General features: G+C 38.9%; 1 protein-coding gene across 1 annotated transcript; it reads left to right on the top strand.

The window, feature by feature from the left end:
- The first annotated feature begins 5,562 nt into the window (after positions 1-5,562).
- Positions 5,563-19,451, top strand: lhfpl2b (LHFPL tetraspan subfamily member 2b). Its single transcript, XM_017452529.3, has 3 exons — positions 5,563-5,717; positions 12,383-12,999; positions 18,125-19,451. The coding sequence occupies exons 2-3, from the start codon at positions 12,591-12,593 to the stop codon at positions 18,379-18,381; spliced, it is 666 nt and encodes a 221-aa protein (XP_017308018.1). The 5' UTR covers positions 5,563-5,717; positions 12,383-12,590; the 3' UTR covers positions 18,382-19,451.
- The last annotated feature ends 855 nt before the right edge of the window (positions 19,452-20,306 follow it).

Here is a 20,306-nt window from a genome sequence, read left to right on the forward strand (position 1 = left end):
GATTCACAACTGTTTACCACTGAGCCATTAGAGAGGAGCTGTTCAGCACAGCTTCTTAGCAATAGAAGGAACAACTAGGGGGAGCCAAAACCCATGTAATACCAATATTCAGTTTAATATTTAATCTTTTATATTTATCAGTTGTTTAAAAAAAAAAAAAAAAATTAATAGCACTATACACATTTTGGTGTTATGTATGAAAAGTGAGTCCAAATTATTTCTCAGATCAAAAACCAAATAGTCGAGGTCATGGATGTGATCTGCCAAATCTAACTCAACATTCAGTTTTATTGAGTTTTAATTTTTTAATGAAAAATTTCTAATGAGAAAACTGTAATGATTTTTTTTCTGTTTTAATGATTTAGTTTAATGAGATTTACAGTGTAACACCTATTTAGAGTGCTCATGAGGAATAGCACTCCAGTCTTCAGTCTTCCTCTATGTCTCTGGTCCCAAGTTCACTTTTGGCACTGTCTGATTGGGCTCATTTCTTCCATAGAACAATTTAATGTCCATTTTTCTACAAAGAACAGTGTACATGTAGATGGAAAAAAAAAAAACATCAAGGACATAATTTTACATACATACAAATTTAAATTGCACATTAGTTAAGACGTCTATGAAATATAGTCCTCTAGGCATTAAAAAGAAAATCTTTCAATTTATACATGCTCTATGATACACTATATGGCCAAACGTTTGTTGACACCTTACCATCATATACTGTACATCCGTATGTTCTTATTGAACATCCAATTCCAAATTTGGATCCCCCTTTACTGTTATAATAACCTCCACACTTCTGGAAGGCTTTCCATTAGATTTTGGAGCATGGCTCTGAGGATTTGTGTTCCTTCAAAAGAGAGCATTAGTGAGGTCAGGTACTGATAGTGGGTGAGGAGGTCTGGCACACAGTCAACATTCCAGTTCATCCCAAAGGTGGTCAGTGGGGTTGAGATCAGTACTCTGTGCAAGCTAAGATCTTTCACTCCAACTTTGGCAAACCAAGTCTTTATAGGTTTGGGCCTCTGAGTTCTAGTGAAGAGTACTGCTACAACATATAAAGACTTTTGGAACTTCCAACTTTTGGAAGTTTGGGGAAGAACCACATACAGTATGTATGTTTATTCATGAACAGACTTGATGTTTAATCCATTTAAATTAAATTTGATTGTTTCGTGCCCATCAGTCAGACTGCCTGTGTCTTGCCTCCAACTCTAGCATGACAGGAATTCTCATTGATGTTCTTGGACATTGTGTTTCATTGTTGCATTTTGATTGGGTTGAATGGTTTATAAGAATATCTTGGATATCTGAGGACAAGCATGTGCGGTAGCACGTTTATATTAACATAATATTAATGAGTCTTTAATATGTCGTTCTCATTTTGTCTACTTATTTCTTTCGCTTCAGGTGTCATGAGCCAGTAATATACTGTGGATGGGACACCAGTTATACAATCCCAGAGTATCATTTTGACATTAATAAAGGTGCAGTGTATACATTAGGCTGATGTGCACTGAATTCCGACAGGTTTGCGTATGCAGAAAGTTGGACTAAAGATAACTCAAGAAAACCGTAACACGTCAGTTCTAAAATTTTTACGTGTTTCGTCATATGATTTGCTGTGATTTGGTAATGTTTGTCTTGAACCGGACCTCTGGCAGGTCAAGAAATCTTGGCAACTTTAAGTTTGGCATGTGGTAAAGTGTTGAATCATGCCGTGAAACCTCTGGGCGATTAATTCCAGCATGATTCCGGTACATTATGAGGTTATAACTTTGAAAGTTGTTTCGTCTGTATTGAATTGTTTTATATATATATATATATATATATATATATATATATATATATATATATATATATATATATATATATATAGCTGTGTGAATGTGTGCTGAATGTTAATTACGATGTTGTTGAACAATGATCTTGAAAGATAAGTGCTTGCTCCTTTCTACTTATTTGTTTTGGGACATTACAAGTGAACGAGTAATGCTCCATCAGGAGCCACATTTCCTCTAGGAGATACTTTCGTATTCAAGTATTACACACACGTACACTTAATCTAAATATTTGTGTGCTGCCTGTAAACACACTCAGCTCTGCTTGGGCGTATGGGAAATTTTTTTCCCCATATACTGAAGGACAATGTTGCCATGATGTCTAAACTGTTGCTCAAACTATGATCTCATCACATTCGTAACTGTTCAGCACAGCAAGCACAGTTCTCAGAGCTGACAGCAGACTGGTTTCCTTCAGGTCCAAATAGCATTATGGCTTTGACAAGATACATGCATACTTTTTTTTTTTACTCTTCTCCCTGGAGCATTAAAAGAAAGACTTGTGCAATTCATCTTTATATAAATTAAACATGGGTGCATATGACATCATAATCAGGATGGTCGATTACTGACACACAGACATTTGGTTCAGATGATTCGTAATATAATCTTCTTTTTTTTCCTGACAGAAATGCAATCAAAGTTTGCAACTTCATTTCCTGAAAGCTTCACTCAATATTAATTTCCCCTTGGCCATTATGAGTTATTCGCTTTAGGGTGTATGATAAACCCTTTACAAATGCGTGACTTTTTCTTTCACATTTGATCAGCAGTTCTTTAGACGGAACACTTTTTGATTGAACACATGATTGAAAAGCAGAACTGCAAATAATAATGTAATGTGACTCTGCTCTCATTTTAATCCATTCAGCCATCCATCCATTTTCTGTACCACATATCCTTACAGGGTCATGGGGAACCTGGAGCCTATCCCAGGGAGCAGAGGGCACAAGGTGGGGGACACCCTGGACGGGGTGCCAATCCATCGCAGGGCACTGGGTACCCGGAGGAAACCCCTGAAGCATGAGGAATCAAACCCCCAACCCTGGAGGTGTGAGGCAAACGTGCTAACCACTAAGCCTTCATCTTAATCAGAAAATGCAGTTCAATACAATAATAATAGACTTTACAATGTGCTGTTGTACTTCAATACAGAACGGCACAAATCATTTATAGAAATTTTGTGAATGTAAATGTTTATTTTATGTCTTCTTCACTGGCGTGTCAGTGAAAAAAGAGACATTTCTGCATATCAGTAAAGAAAGTAACCTGCCAGCTTGGAACCAACCATACAGTAAAACTGCAAAACTGTACTTAGACAAATGTTTATCACACCAAATATGGACTTGATTTCATTTTTTGCTTACTGTTTATGGACATTTTTATGTTTAGAAACGTATCATTTGGGCGTCATGGTGGTGCAGTGGGTAGCAGTAGCATTGCCACCTCACAGCTCCCTCATTCGATTCTTGTTTATTTGTTTTTCTTGTTTACTGCTTGGTTACTGTGTGGAGTTTTGCATGGTCTAGTTGTGTCCATGTGGGTTTCCACTGGGCTCTCTGATTTTCTCCCATCTAGCAAACAACCTTGACACTAGGTAGACTGACTACTCTAAACTGCCTCTAAGTTGTTAATGTGCGGTGCATCGTGTTCTGCGATGGAATCCCATTCAAGATTGTGTCCCCACTCTGTGCCCAGTGTTCCCACGATAAGCTCCAGATCCACCGTGACCCTGACCAGGATAGAGTGCTTACTGAAGATGAATGAATTGTTGAATATTTCCTTTAATTATTTTGCAAGCAAGGTCACTCTGCGTGGTATTGTATATGAGAACTGAGCTGCTTTGTCCTAAGCAAATTACAAGTGAGGAAAAAAAACAAAACAGTCCAAGCATTTAGATGAAGCTCACATAATGAAGCTCACATTAATACAAGCACTGCAAGTTTCCATCAACTGACCATAGACAAATGCAGGATAGTTTTAGGAAGAACTGAGGGCCACAACTAATCATGAGGGCTGGAATAAGTGCTACAAACTTTAGTCAAAAAACTATAAATGGTCCAATTGTATAAGTGAGAGATGACGAACGTTCAGTAGAGTGCCATGGACTTTTTGGATTAATAGAATGAGTGCTTGCTAGTAAGGGTAAAGGTCCGTTTCAACCTCGCCGTCCTCATGCTTTGACGTTTGTAAGCCACCTAACACAGATACAGGTTGTAAAAAGGAACGGGTTATTTTAGAGTTAATAGCTTAAAAACTGACAAAAGGTATGTGGAGAGCTTAAAAGATCAGAGGTAAGGAAAGTGGGAGACAGAAAGATAGTGTGAGCATTCATTTATCTATTTAATAGGTTTACTATTACTGTTGTTGGACATTTTTGTTGTTTTTTTGTTTTACAGTTTTACAAAGTCTAAAAATCTTTCAGATTTTCTTCTGCATCATTGTATTATTATTATTATCATTATTATTATTATTATTATTATTATTATTATTATTATTATTATTATTAGGGGGCCATGCACCGATGGTGCGTAGGCACCCTATTTTTATTCTACCTATTCTTCTTCTTCTTCTGGCAAGGATGTCTGTGGGCAGCCCATAGAAATATCTTGTAAAAAGGTATGAAATTTGGCACACTGGTTGGGAAGGGTCTAAGGAACATGCTGACCAAATTTGGTGTAAGTGCTGGCAACCCTCTAGTGCCACCATTGGGTCAAATTTGGGCCTAATTTGGAAGTACGTTTATGGTCATAACTTTTGAACCGTGTGTCCTAATGAGATTTTCCGCCATCTTGGATTTTGTCAAAATCCTGCTTTTTGCTACTCCTCCTACAAATTTAGTCTAATCATCACCAAATTTGGCAGATTCCGTCTTCAGAGTAAGCCTCACAAAAGTGATCAAAAGAATGTTCAGTACTCCAAACAGTACAGCCTGTAAATGGGCCAACGATTATGACAGCAAAGCCGCCAAATAGGCTGTATCTAATAATGACTTTGAGCACTGACACAAAACTTGGTAGGCATTTTCAGGACCATGACCTGAGACTATGCAACAAATTTTGTCACAACGCCACCTACTGGTAAAAAGGTTCACTGTAAAGTTTCCCTGGTTTTGAGCTGGAGCTCAAGTTAAATTGCTCTGTGGTGTGAACGTGCGTGGATGGTGTCCTGTGATGGACAAGCATCTCATCCAGGGTCTCATTCCTGCCTCAAGCTAGGTGTTCCCACGACAGGCTCCGGATCCACCACAACCCTGACCAGGATAAAATGGTTACTGAAGATGAACGAATGAATGACACACACCCCCACACACACTGTAACTCAGGTTTTTGAAACACAAGTGTAATCTTATTCCAACAAAGCACCTTGAATTTATCTCTGTGTTTGTGAGACAGAAAAAGAAAAGCAAATGAATGAGAGGAAAAAGAAATCGAGACAAAACAATGACAGAAAAGGAGAGAGGAAGGATGGAAAAAAAGAGATGATTACTGTAATAAGAGGTAAAAGAGCTGAAGAAAAATAGGGGGCAGAAATCTAAATAGAAAGATGAGGAAAATGATAAAAGAGTAAATTAAAAGTGTGGGAGAATATAAAAAGAGACTGCAATAGAGAAGAGACAAATGAAAGAGTGAGAAAGAGAGCAAGAGGAGAAAAGTGGGAAGAAGTAGAAAAAAATTAAGGGTGGGAAGGAAGACAAAAGAGAGAACAGAGACAGATGAAAGTGTGTGTGTGTGTGAGAGAGAGAGAGAGAGAGAGAGAGAGAGAGAGAGAGAGAGGGGGAAGATCCTGTTGAAGACTTCCTGAATGGGCCACAATGCCGGGGTGGAGAGGAACAACAGCGCGAGAAGAATGAGAGACTTCACCAGCACACAGGTCAGCTTTAGCTTCTTTCTTATTTAAAACTACACAACATTCCTTCATTTCCATGAGCTGCTCTTCATGTACAGCCGGAGTTGGTCGCGTTTCCTTTCTTTTTGACTAATTCCAGGTCGTAAAATCATAAGTGCCGCCACACAAAGAAGTAGTTTGGTGTTTCCCTCCGTGATCCGTTACATTTTCCGATATCACGCTAAGGCTAAAGTCGGATTTGGACTGCAGTACTGACTGAATCGTGTTGGCTTAAACAGAGTGCAGCTCTGTGTTTCACAGCACAGAGAAATCTCCTGAAGGAGAAGGATAGGAAGTGGATGGAGGTAGTTGAGTGAAGATGAACTGTAAAAGGGACGTGAATAAACGTTCTCAAAAAGCCGTAGGATGCTTACAAAAAAAAAAGAAGAAGTTCTGTTGTACCTTTTGGTTGAAACTGTGAACATTTACCGACATAGGAGAGACAAAAGAACTGTAACTTTTACCTCTGTTCTTCTGTTCACGGGTTTGTGAAATAATAGTATGAAACCTACAGTACTAAACAGTGTACAGCCTCCTGCAGTGAAATAGTATGAAACCTACAGTACTAAAACAGTGTATAGCCTCATGCAGTGAAATAGTATGAAACCTACAGTACTAAAACAGTGTATAGCCTCCTGCAGTGAAATAGTATGAATCCTACTGTACTAAACAGTGTACAGCCTCCTGCAGTGAAATAGTATGAAACCTACTGTACTAAACAGTGTACAGCCTCATGCAGTGAAATAGTATGAAACCTACTGTACTAAACAGTGTACAGCCTCCTGCAGTGAAATAGTATGAATCCTACTGTACTAAACAGTGTACAGCCTCATGCAGTGAAATAGTATGAAACCTACTGTACTAACAGTGTATAGCCTCATGCAGTGAAATAGTATGAAACATACTGTACTAACAGTGTATAGCCTCATGCAGTGAAATAGTATGAAACCTACTGTACTAACAGTGTATAGCCTCATGCAGTGAAATAGTATGAAACATACTGTACTAACAGTGTATAGCCTCCTGAAGTGAAATAGTATGAAACCTACTGTACTAAACAGTGTATAGCCTCCTGAAGTGAAATAGTATGAAACCTACAGTACTAAACAGTGTACAGCCTCCTGAAGTGAAATAGTATGAAACCTACAGTACTAACAGTGTATAGCCTCATGCAGTGAAATAGTATGAAACATACTGTACTAACAGTGTATAGCCTCATGCAGTGAAATAGTATGAAACCTACTGTACTAACAGTGTATAGCCTCCTGCAGTGAAATAGTATGAAACATACTGTACTAACAGTGTATTGCCTCATGCAGTGAAATAGTATGAAACATACTGTACTAACAGTGTATAGCCTCATGCAGTGAAATAGTATGAAACATACTGTACTAAACAGTGTACAGCCTCATGCAGTGAAATAGTATGAAACATACTGTACTAACAGTGTATAGCCTCATGCAGTGAAATAGTATGAAACCTACTGTACTAAACAGTGTACAGCCTCCTGAAGTGAAATAGTATGAAACATACTGTACTAACAGTGTATAGCCTCCTGAAGTGAAATAGTATGAAACCTACTGTACTAAACAGTGTACAGCCTCCTGCAGTGAAATAGTATGAAACCTACTGTACTAAACAGTGTACAGCCTCCTGAAGTGAAATAGTATGAAACATACTGTACTAAACAGTGTATAGCCTCATGCAGTGAAATAGTATGAATCCTACTGTACTAAACAGTGTACAGCCTCCTGCAGTGAAATAGTATGAAACATACTCTACTAAACAGTGTATAGCCTCCTGAAGTGAAATAGTATGAAACATACTGTACTAACAGTGTATAGCCTCCTGAAGTGAAATAGTATGAAACATACTGTACTAAACAGTGTACAGCCTCATGCAGTGAAATAGTATGAAACCTACTGTACTAAACAGTGTACAGCCTCCTGCAGTGAAATAGTATGAAACATACTGTACTAAACAGTGTATAGCCTCCTGAAGTGAAATAGTATGACACATACTGTACTAACAGTGTATAGCCTCATGCAGTGAAATAGTATGAAACATACTGTACTAACAGTGTATAGCCTCATGCAGTGAAATAGTATGAAACATACTGTACTAACAGTGTATAGCCTCCTGAAGTGAAATAGTATGAAACCTACTGTACTAAACAGTGTACAGCCTCCTGCAGTGAAATAGTATGAAACCTACTGTACTAAACAGTGTACAGCCTCCTGAAGTGAAATAGTATGAAACATACTGTACTAACAGTGTATAGCCTCCTGAAGTGAAATAGTATGAAACCTACTGTACTAAACAGTGTACAGCCTCCTGCAGTGAAATAGTATGAAACCTACTGTACTAAACAGTGTACAGCCTCCTGAAGTGAAATAGTATGAAACATACTGTACTAAACAGTGTACAGCCTCCTGAAGTGAAATAGTATGAAACCTACTGTACTAAACAGTGTACAGCCTCCTGCAGTGAAATAGTATGAAACCTACAGTACTAAACAGTGTACAGCCTCCTGAAGTGAAATAGTATGAAACCTACTGTACTAAACAGTGTACAGCCGCCTGCAGTGAAACAGTATGAAACATACTGTACTAAAACAGTGTACAGCCTCATGCAGTGAAATAGTATGAAACCTACCATACTAAACAGTGTACAGCCTCCTGAAGTGAAATAGTATGAAACCTACCATACTAAACAGTGTACAGCCTCATGCAGTGAAATAGTATGAAACCTACTGTACTAAACAGTGTACAGCCTCCTGAAGTGAAATAGTATGAAACCTACTGTACTAACTAGTGGGACAGACAACCGTTAAAACAGCATTATACATTATAAAATAGTAATAAATACTATTTAACATCGAAAAAAGAAAGAAAGAAAGAATGTACTATATAGTGGATAGCTTACCATACTGTATAGTGTATAGCTTAACTTACTAAATAGTGTATAGCTTACTGTACGATATAGAGTATAGTTTACCATACTATATAGTGTATAACTTCCCTTACTAAATATTTTACAAGTTACGGTGCTATATAGTGTAAAACTTACTGTATTAAATCACGCATAGCTTACCATATTAAATAGTGTAGTTTTCCATACTATATAGTGTATAGCTTAACATACTAAATAGTGTATAGTATACCATGTTATATATTGTTTAGCTTACCATACTAAATAGTGTATATCTTACTATACAAATAGTATATATCTTACCATACTAAATAGTTTATAGTTTACGTACTATATAGTGCATCTCTGACTTTAGTAAATAGTGTATAGCTGACCATATTATATGGTTTATAACTACAGTATACTGTAAAGTATACACAGTATCTTACTGTACTAAAGAGTGTATAGTTTCTGTACTATATAGTGTATAGTTTACTTTGCTAAATAGTGTATAACTGACCATAGTGTATATCTTACTGTACAAAACAGTGTATATCTTGCAATGCTAAATAGTGTATCATTTCCGTACTAAATAGCGTATAGCTTACTGTACTAAATATTGTATAGCTATGTACTAAATAGGGTATAGTTGACTGTACTCTACAGTGTATAGCTCACTGTACAAAAGTGTATATCTTACTATACTAAGTAGTGTATAGCTTACCGTACTATACAGTGTAGAGTTTACCTTAGTATAATAGTGTATAGCTTACTGTGCTAAACAGTGTACCGTACTAAATAGCATACAGCCAACCACTGAAATCCTATAAAAATAATAAAACCATAAAATAGTAGTAAAATAGCATGAAACCTACCGTGTTAAATAGTATGCAGCCTTTTAGTGGTGTGTGTCACTTCAAACCGATCCAATAGATCCAATAGTGTATGTGGATTTTTAAAAAATCTTAAAAAAAAAAAATAATAACTTGCAGGTTTGTAACAGCGTCCATTAATGCCAGGTTAGTCCTAAGTGCAAGTCAGCTTCTGTATTTGAACTGTTTGAACTTTTAATGTTTTATTCTTGTCTTTGTTCAAGGATACACAGTGGTTAAAGTAGTCCTGTGTAGAGCTGCAGAAAGTCATGCATGTGTTCTACTAGAATGCTGACCCAGGAGTTTGGGATATTAAATAATGAGACTGGGTTTGGACTTCATTCTTTATTTGGCTCAGCTCACTTAAAAAAAAGATGCATTCAGGGATCACTTTTTAATTACATATGGTTTTGATTCTAAATGCGGACTTCATCTGAGCAGGCCAAACCAAACCGAGTTGTCTTAAGAATATCATGTCTAGTGTTTCTCTGTTTAGAAACATTGCTGTTTGCTTTTAATATCAAATAATATTAATAATAATATTCGGAGAGAGAAACAAGGAAGCATTCCTGTCCGTGTGTGACCAGTCTCTGAGGCAACATTTCATATGTCTGACTTTGAAGCAACATCTGCGGCTCTTTGATCCACATCGCTGGGGGTCCGAGAGGCTGATCATCCACGTTTGAGGTCCATGCTGGGACCACGGTATGAGACGCCATTGTCTCTACGCCTCTCAGCAACTCCTGGCCTGTGAAATTCCTCTCTGATGTCTCTTGAGAATCAGAGGCGCCCTTGCCTGCATGCCTTTTATTGCAGGGAAGTCATGCGCTCTGATTTGATTAGATTGCTCTTGAGTAAATCTTCCTTGTGTGATTTCTGGTTTGGACACACGCGCCTGTCTAGGTAAATGGGATCACAGCATGACTGTATATAATTGCTGTAAATAGGTTTCTCACAGCAGATGGGGATCATTTTTTTTTTAGGGGACGTTATGAGCTGATGTGTGGTTGTGAACAAATGAGATGTGTGCATCATATACAGTATGTTTAAGTCATTTTACTGAAGTGAATCAAATCCAAAGAATTGACATGGCAGGATTTAATGCTTTGACACACGCCTTCTTTTATCAATCATATTGCTAGCAACTTGCCAGAGTCATTAAAAAAAAATATGTTGAAAGTATACAGGATCTACATGGTGATTCCAAGGTTTAAAAAACTCATACATCAAGACTTTGGAAGTATAAGGTTTTATCTGAGCTTTTGGCAAAAACATTTGTTATAAATATGTTACTTACATGTCATGTGGTGCTTGAAAGTTTGTGAACCCTTTCATTTTTTTAAAATATATATATAGCTGCATAAATATGACCTAAAACATCATCAGATTTTCACACGTCTTAAAAGTAGACAAAGAGAACCTGCTTTAGGTCATATTTATGCAGATATACATCCATCCATCCATCTTCTATGCCGCTTATCCTTTTCAGGGTCGTGGGGAACCTCAGAGCTTATCCCAGGGAGCACCGGGCACAGGGCAGGGTACACCCCTTACGGGGTGCTAATCCATAACAAGGCACACTCACATACACATTCACACACCCATTCATACACTATGGACACTTTGGACATGCCAATCTAACTACCATGCATGTCTTTGGACTAGGGAGGAAACCGGAGTACCCGGAGGAAACCCCCGCAGCACGGGGAGAACATGCAGATATACAGTATAGAAACTTTTAAAGGGTTCACAAACTTTCAAGCACCACTGTATATGTGAGATGTTTTACCAAAATATGCCAAATTGTTTACTCAATAAATAAATAAATAAATATAAAATCGTAAGTAACAAAAAGTTCAGTAGGGTTAAAGTCGTTTATGGGTTAATATCTTAAAATCACAGAGATATCAGATAAAATGTTACAATTCTTACTTCTCGACGTGTGAAACGCTTTGATTGCTAAATTTCTAAATTTTAGCAAATGAAAAAGGTGTATCGTCTTTCTTCCATGTAAAAATACTCACATTTAATCCACTGTCTGTTGAGCTCTGGTGTCATTGTTGATACAGAAAACATGTCTGTGAGAGCAAACCTACTGCCGTATCATATCTTTCAAACATATTTTGTTTGAATGAAAAGTATGAGTCAAGCAGCGGTTTAAATTCCATGTTGTAGCATTTCGTGGTCTGTGATGATTGTATTATGACTACCTAGGCACAATTCTGTTCCCTGCATTGGTTTTCCCTGAGCTTGCCTGCACAAGCTTAAAGCTATGTGTCTGTTACACCATTGCCCTGTCAGTGCTTATCTCAATCTGCTTGACGCGTCGAACTTCCTTTGATGAATTGCGTAGGAACTGTCTTCGGTCAAATATTTCTTTCAGTGCTTCCTTTCCAAAGCCATAGTGATTTTGGAGAAATACAAACACACTGGGAAAAAAAAACCCCAACAACATAATATCTCTGTACCCATCTGGTCCAAATTTCCGTAGACAATAGTGTTTACAAGTCATACCTGGCATGATACCAATGGGAGTATTGACTGGTGTTTTCAAAAGCTGTGTAGAATTTATCAGACCATTTTTACCAACCGTGAAGACTCCTGCTGGTGCAATATTGTATTTTGAGAAGACATTATCATCCCATTTTAGAGAAAATGAGATACAGAATTAGTGTGTGCCTATAGGAATGATGTTAGGAGCCTTCATGCCTGTTCAGACGGGATTCATGCAGTCAGTGTTGCTAGATGCAGCGGTAATGCTGAGCTCTGACATGCTGATTCATAGCCTTTGAGCAATCTGTCAGTGCCAAAGGGAGGTCCAAACATGAAACTCTCTGTAAATGTCATTCTTTTTTCATCTGTTCATAGGTGCCCAGTTTCTCTTTTCCCAATTGGAGACGTTGAGAATGGATGAGGATTCTGTTCTGCCAGGCATGGATTTTGTCCAGCATGAATGTCTGCTTGTGAAAAGGGATCTATGAAGATAACACCGCAAGTCTTCAGCTGATGCACCTCTACCTGACGTGTCTATTAGTAAGAAAAGATCAGCCAAAAGGAGCTTCATAGGATAGACAACATGTGTCATGTCATAGTAACGTGCCGGTCTATGCTTTGGACCTTGTTGAGCATTGTGGTGGCATTTGCTGAGCTGGTGGCCATCATGAGTGCTGATTGGTTAGTAGGGGTACACCACCCTTCTCAGTACAACGCCTCATCTACTGGACCTCCAGACCCTAAACCACCTACGCTTGGCCTCTACAGCCGCTGCATCCGAGTCTCACAACAGAAGACGGTTCAGTGCGGCCCATACGCTGCAGACTTTACAGAGATCGCAAGTGGATTTTGGCAGGCCTCCATTATATTCCTGGTTGTTGGAATCTTCCTGCTGTCCATAGTGGGATTCCTCGCAGTCTTTAGCATGTGCTTTCAGAGCATCCTGGGGAAAAGCATCTTTAATGTGTGTGGCCTGCTTCAAGGCATAGCAGGTAGGAACATCATATCTGACATATTTCAGATTATCTTGAGGACTATTTACTACTATATACACCATATTGAAACACAAACATCGGCATATGTTTGTATATGCTACAGTCGTGTTACAAGGCATGCTTGCTGTCGACTTTACTAACATAGGGCCAGTTATAAACTAACAGTTATAAAATCAAATATTCAAGGAAAGTAATCAGCGATGGGGTTGTGTGATGCGGCCTAGCACGAAGTGGAGTAACTGCTACCAGTGTTTACGTTATTTATTTATTAAAGAATGACACATTTGATGTGTTCATTGTTACATTTAAACTGGTCAATTCCTGTTATCATTTACGATTATAGAAGCTATAAACAGTCCCTCATCAGTGTCACTTTTTTAATAACAATGAATAATAATAATAATAATAATAATAATAATAATAATAATAATAGCAGCATAAAAATGATACACAAAGTCTTTAGGGCTGTAAAACAGTGGTCATGTGGTTGATTAGCTGCATACCCTCAGTATGATATGGTGCGTTCAAGTCCTCCTGTTGGGAAGTTGTAATTACGAGGTCAGCTGCGTTCAAGTCGCAGGTCGGAGCAAGATGGCGGTGTACCTTCTCTTAATTAACTACAAAAAAACACAGCAAGCTTTTTAACTCTACTTCTAGAAAATAAATAACACGGAATGTGCATCAGGGTTGTTTTGCTTTTTCGATGTTTTTAATCAATTTACGAAGCCGCTGTAAACTACATCATTACGTATTATATCGTCATTGTAATTTGTGCAGGAACTTAGCTTGTTTTATTATAAATGAAACACGTTAAGCAATTTGCTTGTACTTCAATAACGTGCTGCGTACACCAACACGCATAATAACTGAAATCTGCTTCTACAGCGAGTAAACATTCAAATTCGACTAGTTTTCCGCCAACTACAGAGGCTGCGTCCGTCGATTCCGCCCAGTTTTCTTACTGACACGCCCCCGACTCGGAAACTCGGAGTTTCCGCATCGTAAATACGACTTTGTGGTTCACACTTCAAAAAGGTCATCTTAGCATGTGAAAATATATTGAATATAGTCAGATGTAACGAGTATTTCTTATTATTAGATTACAGTAAACCAGATATGAGCTCATTCAACCTATTTCTGGACATTTCAAGCTTGTAGCATTCTTGTTGTATTGGCGGATAATTTTGCTTCTTTCTAGAAATAAATGCTCAAAATGAGCGAACTTATCTGCCAACAAAGCGAGACTACTTCAAGCTTGAAACGAGTACAAATGGCTTGAAATAGTTTTAATAATCTTATATTTGGTTTATTGTAATCTTATAATAAGAAATACTTATTATGCAGTGCATGTGCGTTCAACCCGTACATACGATCTTATCAACATGAACGTACACCATTCAGCGTGAGGAAAATGTCAGTCAGTGTAAACCAGAAGCATGGTATGTCTGCTCACAGTGCCATCATTATTTATTTATTTATTTTTTAAAAGCTAAACGTTCCACAGCGGCTCTTAAACACACACAAACGAAAAGTTTGCTTTGTTTAAGCCTCATAGCGTGAGTGCCATGCGCCTAGAAATTATGCTTGTGGAAACTTTTCTACCCTCTTTAACACCACACTCATTAGGTTGTTTGTATTGCCACGGAGACACAACTGCCAATCATTATGTGATCTGACGTATGCCCAAAAAAAAGGGCATCAATTTGTTGCAGGATTTCTTATTAGTTCTTACATGCTGCAACGTTTTTTTCAGTTGAGAAAAAAATGACCTGCAATAAGTTGACGCATTATACCAAAGTAACTTTTTTTCAGTATACGATTACACTATAGTTAAGGATATCTGGTTCATGACTCTCGGCTTGAAGCGAACAAATATGACCTGTTCATTCTTTATGTATGCGTAAAAGTGGATGCTCAGCCGGACAATAATTTCTGACGTGACTTTTTTTTCCCAGTGGTTTTATCCATTGGGATTCGGTTGGACCATGAGAATTCCCGAAAGAGCTAAAATAAAGAAGACTACGGAAAGACTAACATTTTATCTTATAAGTGATACTCGTGAATCATGCCCGATATCACCAGGGACATGAAATGATGAAATCTGATATTTAGATATGAGATTTTCTAAAATATTACACCTCATGCTGAGACGCGCTTTAAAATGAATTAGAGCTCTGCTCAGACCTCATATCAGTCCCTTGTGCTATATTTTTTGCCAATATTAAATGACATTACTGATGTTTAGTCTTCTGCCTAGCCCTTCCTAGCCCCTGCTTTTTATTTCAATCCCATAGCACAATGATATAAGTTTAGAGTGTATATTCAGGTCAGATGTTCAAGCCTCTAAGCTGACACGATAGCAATCCTCACATTCCTGACAGCCTCAGAGGTTCAGGCTTGCCTGGGAAACGCATAATCATGTCTTCCAGGACTTATCTACAGCATTATATGAATCCTAACATGGACTGGTTTATGATAACAAACACCGATAAAGGATTTTCATACGACGTTAAAATACGACAGTATTTAAATAGAACCATAAACTACAGGTGGAGTCAATGTCCTCAAGAGTTTTTAAAAGAGATCCTAGCGACTCGGTAGACTACATCTTGCTGTGGGTGCGTGCAAGTCATAAAATTGCTATCTATTATGTCAGTGGTAAGTAAAGCACGTCAACCACATGTTGCTTGCTCCATCAGCACTGCTTCCCAACCCAACCCGCAGCAACAGCACTGTATTGTTGACTATGGCAAGCTCTACTGTTTGCCAGAACCACCATTCAATCTTTCCCTTTATTTCCAGTTAAGGAGGGACAAATCCAACAGCTCTGTAACTTACTGTCCTGTCTCAGACCAGCAGCTTTAATTCCAGTAATGTCGAAACTGCTGGGATTTTTCATTTCCAAAAAGGGTTTATGTGGGGACAAGAGAGCTCTGTAGTTGTGCTGAAAGCTTACTGAAATATTTACGACGGTGGGATTGAGCAATTCCTAAACAGCCAGAAGAAAGGCTTTTTGAGGCAGGACCTCGCATGCCCGATTTGACGGCAGAGTGAGTGCATTATGTGGCTGAGAAAGAACGTCGGCCCATTTTGCGAACTGTAACGACAAACGAAATGCTAAATACATTTTTATTTCGCTCCCGCAAGCGGTCCATGGATAAAACACTGGAGATGTTCATTACGATATAGGCGCTTTGAACGCAAACCCGTAATGTAATAGATGATGTATGATATCACGTGGCTCAAAGGAATCTTAGTGTTTATATAGTATGAGAAGCTTGCAGATGTACCAGTGACAGCTCACTCACAGGGACTTACATCAGACAAGCTACATAATCTAAGGCTAATAGTCAACAGATTTTCAAACCATGTTATTTAACAAAGGAAAATGTATCAGAGTGGATATGGCGACGCTTTCTCTGAGGAGTTTATTTAACATTTATGGAAGGAATTTCAGTTGTCAGCACATTGTAAAGGTCAGTAAGTTTTTCCACCATGGGAAAGTCTTCGGGACAGGGGACGTTACCGGTTTTTCACTAACATGACAACCGAAGTTTTATTAAATTCAGTACGGAGGAAAAAACAAGGATGGTGAGGGAATGACTGTAACTGCTATAATGTAAGTGATAACAGGAACTAACTTTTGAAGGTTAAAAAGCACAATGTGCCGTTCGTCACGGGGTCATGAAACCCCCTTCTTTCAGCTCAAGTCTACCTCACAATCTTTTTGAAAAATGCAACTTAAATGGGCGTGGATGGCTGTGAGAAGAAGGGAGGGGAGTGGGCGTGGCAGGGCAAGGCAGGGGAGAAAGAGGCGGGCACGTCTATCAGAGGGAAGCACCACGTCCTGTCATGACTAATTAAGAGACAGCGTTTTCGTGAATAATTAATTATGAGACACCGTCGCGTCATGGAAGTAGTATAGTACATTGCCACGTCACTGCCTGTGACGTCGACACGATGAAATTAACCAGTTTTCTCCTACGATTAAAATTAACGGATGCTAACGTTGTCTTTTATGGCGTGCGACACAAACACCTCTGTTAAAAGCTCAGAGAATGTAGTTTAGTGTTTCGGGACTCTTTAGTAAATTCAAAATCGTAATCGTTGGCAAATTGTTCCAGCATTGGGCCATATCACACCACCCCACTGTGGACGAAGTTCCTATAACACCACGCCTCATGGCATATGAATACACGAGATAATGCCAAATATTATTTTTCTCATACAGGCACAGTGTGATTTAAGGGATTTGCCTATTACAATTTGCCAATACAAACACACAAAAAGATTGTTTTTGTGTCACTGATCTGATTATAAATGTATACATTTGTTAAATAATTCATATATATATATATATATATATGTTTCTGTGTTGTACATAAGAGAATCTAGTAATACATACATATATGGTCACAAGTTTGTCTACACCTGACCGTCACACCCATATGTGCTTGTTGAACATCCCATTCCCGATTTAGCCCCCTTCACTGTTATAATAACATAATAACCTCCACGCTTCTGAGAAGGCTAGATTCACTATCCACTAGATTTTGGAGCGTGGATGTGGGGATTTGTGTTCATTCAACCACAAGAGCATTAGTGCGGTCAGGTATTGATATTGGGTGTGAAGGCCTGGTGTACAGTCTGTGTTCCAGTTCATCCAAAAAGGTGATCAGGGGGGTTGAGGTCAGGGCTCTGCGCAGGACACCTAGAGTTCTTCCAGTCCAATCTTGGCAAGCCATGTCTTCATGGAGCTCACTTCGTGCACAGCGGCGTTATCATGCTGGAACAGGTTTGGGGCTCTTAGCTCCAGTGAAGGGAAACGCTATAGCATACAGAGACATTCTATACAGCTGTGGAAACAGTTTATGGGCCCACATATGATGTCACGGTCAGGTGTTCATATACTTTTGGCCATATAGTGCAGTCGTGACAGGGATTCTCAAACTTTTGGCAGGCAGGAACATTTTTAATTGTAAAAGAAATTCCACGTAACAAAATTTTTAAAATGATCATGGCCTCACTGGCTATTCTTCACAGATACCTGGGGTTCCCCAAACCCCACTCTTGAGAACCGGTGACTTCTCTCTCTGTAGTTAGTCTGTGTTTTTCTGCCCAGGTCTCTTCCTGATGCTCGGACTGATGCTCTACCCAGCAGGCTTTGGCTGTGATAAGGTGGTCAGCTACTGCGGTTCTGAAGCTTCCCCGTATAAACCGGGTCAGTGTTCAGTAGGCTGGGCTCTCTACACTGCAATAGGAGGGACGGTGCTCACTTTCATCTGCGCCATGTTCTCCGCCCAAGCCGAGATCGCCACCTCCAGCGACAAGGTGCAAGATGAGATAGACGAAGGCAGGACGCTCATCTGTGTGCTGTGAAACGTCTCGCTACAGGAGGAACGCTTCTCTCAGAGTTAATAGCTGAACGTTGGCGTCGTTTTGCTGTAACCGCTCGTTTGCTGTAAGGGCTCACTGATAAGGCCACGATGTTACACGGTGCTCTCTTTTTGATCGATTGGTAAGAGAGTGTAGCCGGATGATAGTTGTAATGATCGTAATAACAATTGTAAAGCATATAAAAGGTTAGAATGTTAGGGTGTGAAGTATGAAGTACGAATATACTGTAAGCAGGTGCCTAGTGCGTGTATCCTACTTATTAGGAACATACATTTTTCTAAATAACTTGATTTGGGAGCATACTGAGGCGCATTATCTGAGGTGAAGCTATGATTACGGAGGGCTTTATAGCCTCTACATCAAGGAAAGCAGCATGAACAAGTTTCCGTGGCTTCTGAATTTCATTTATTCCTCTTTATGTACTTGTATTTAGCCCAGATAATCCACTTAGAGCTCAAGGAGTGACTAATATTTTGTACTGATTGTATCCCACAGTGTTAGAAACAGAGATCGTTCTCTGTCCATAAAGGTACAAAAAGCCATGAGTGCAACATCTGTGACACAATATGTGAGCCCATTTGCTAATATTTTTCTTTGTTTCTTTCTTTTCTTTCTCCCCACCCCCCTCTTTTTTTTTTATTAAGGTATCCAGTCATTCCTGAGGTTACAAGGGTTGTCATAGAGGGTAGGTCTAACGCTCCAGGGACAAACCGTGTGTTCTTTAGAGTAGGTCAAACCTCGTTTATTTTTAGCTTTAACTATACTTAGTTCTTTTTAGTTGTGATGGCAACAGGCAACATACCTAGTGCAAAAAATAATGCTGCATTTCATTCTTCCCGTTCACACACGCGCGCGTTTATCAAACTGTTTTGACCAGGAGCTCGATAGATCTTTCTCATATAACTCGATGCCTTTATTTTTCCCCCCATGTATTTGTTATATTAACAAACATATTTTGTGTGTGTGTGTGTGTGTTTTTTTTCTTCCAATTTTATTTGATATCTGTTGCTGTGCTTTTAGTGAGCAGTATGAATTAAAGCTTTAGATTTAAAAAAAAAAAAATACCGTGTACTGGTTGTTATTTTTTTTCCATATGTGACTCTTAACAGTTCAAGACATAAGTCAGGAAGCAGATCAGGAAACAGGAAGCACTATATCACTGGCGTGAAGACGGAAAAGGAGGCTTCCTCGCTGTCTCCCTGATCAACACGGTTACAATAACAAAAGCTTTTGAAATGTTCCCTATTCATGCAAGCTACAGCTTCATAAAAGTGGTGTTTAGCAAACATGTGATTTTAACATTGGGAAAGAAGGAAATTAGTAAAAAATAAATAAATAACTCATTTAGGAACAGCAGATGCTTGAGCATTATAAAGATAAACTGGGGGGAAGTGGGATTTGGTTAATGCTCTAAGGTTCTGAGCTCAAATACGAGGACTGACGGAGAGTACCCTTGAAAAAGACCCTAATGCTTGGATTGGACTTTGCGTGCAGCACTTAAGGTAAATAACGTTGCAAAACTCAAAAAGAAGTCTCCGTAAACTATTTTGAGAAGTAGTAGTGATAAGCTCCACACATCATAGTCAGACCTATAAAATGTACCCAATAATGGCTTACCATGATAGTTATGATATGGGGAGGGTTGTCCTACACCCTTCTCTTATCTGACTGCCCGTCTCCCACCACGACCTCCGTAGCCTTCCCATACTGATCAGAAATGCACGACAGGCCTCTTCATCTTGCATGACCATGCAATCAATTTATAATTAGGTTTGTGGTGATTAATGCCTTCCCAATGAAGTGGCCTCTTCTCTGATGAATGTATACAGGACTTCCCACCTAAACTGCTGTCCAAACAGGCATGGCTCACTGTTTCGTCTCATTAGAGCACCGTGTCCTGGTTGGAT

The sequence above is a fragment of the Ictalurus punctatus genome, chromosome 22, assembly GCF_001660625.3.
Source record: "Ictalurus punctatus breed USDA103 chromosome 22, Coco_2.0, whole genome shotgun sequence".
NCBI classification, from domain to species: Eukaryota; Metazoa; Chordata; class Actinopteri; order Siluriformes; family Ictaluridae; genus Ictalurus; species Ictalurus punctatus.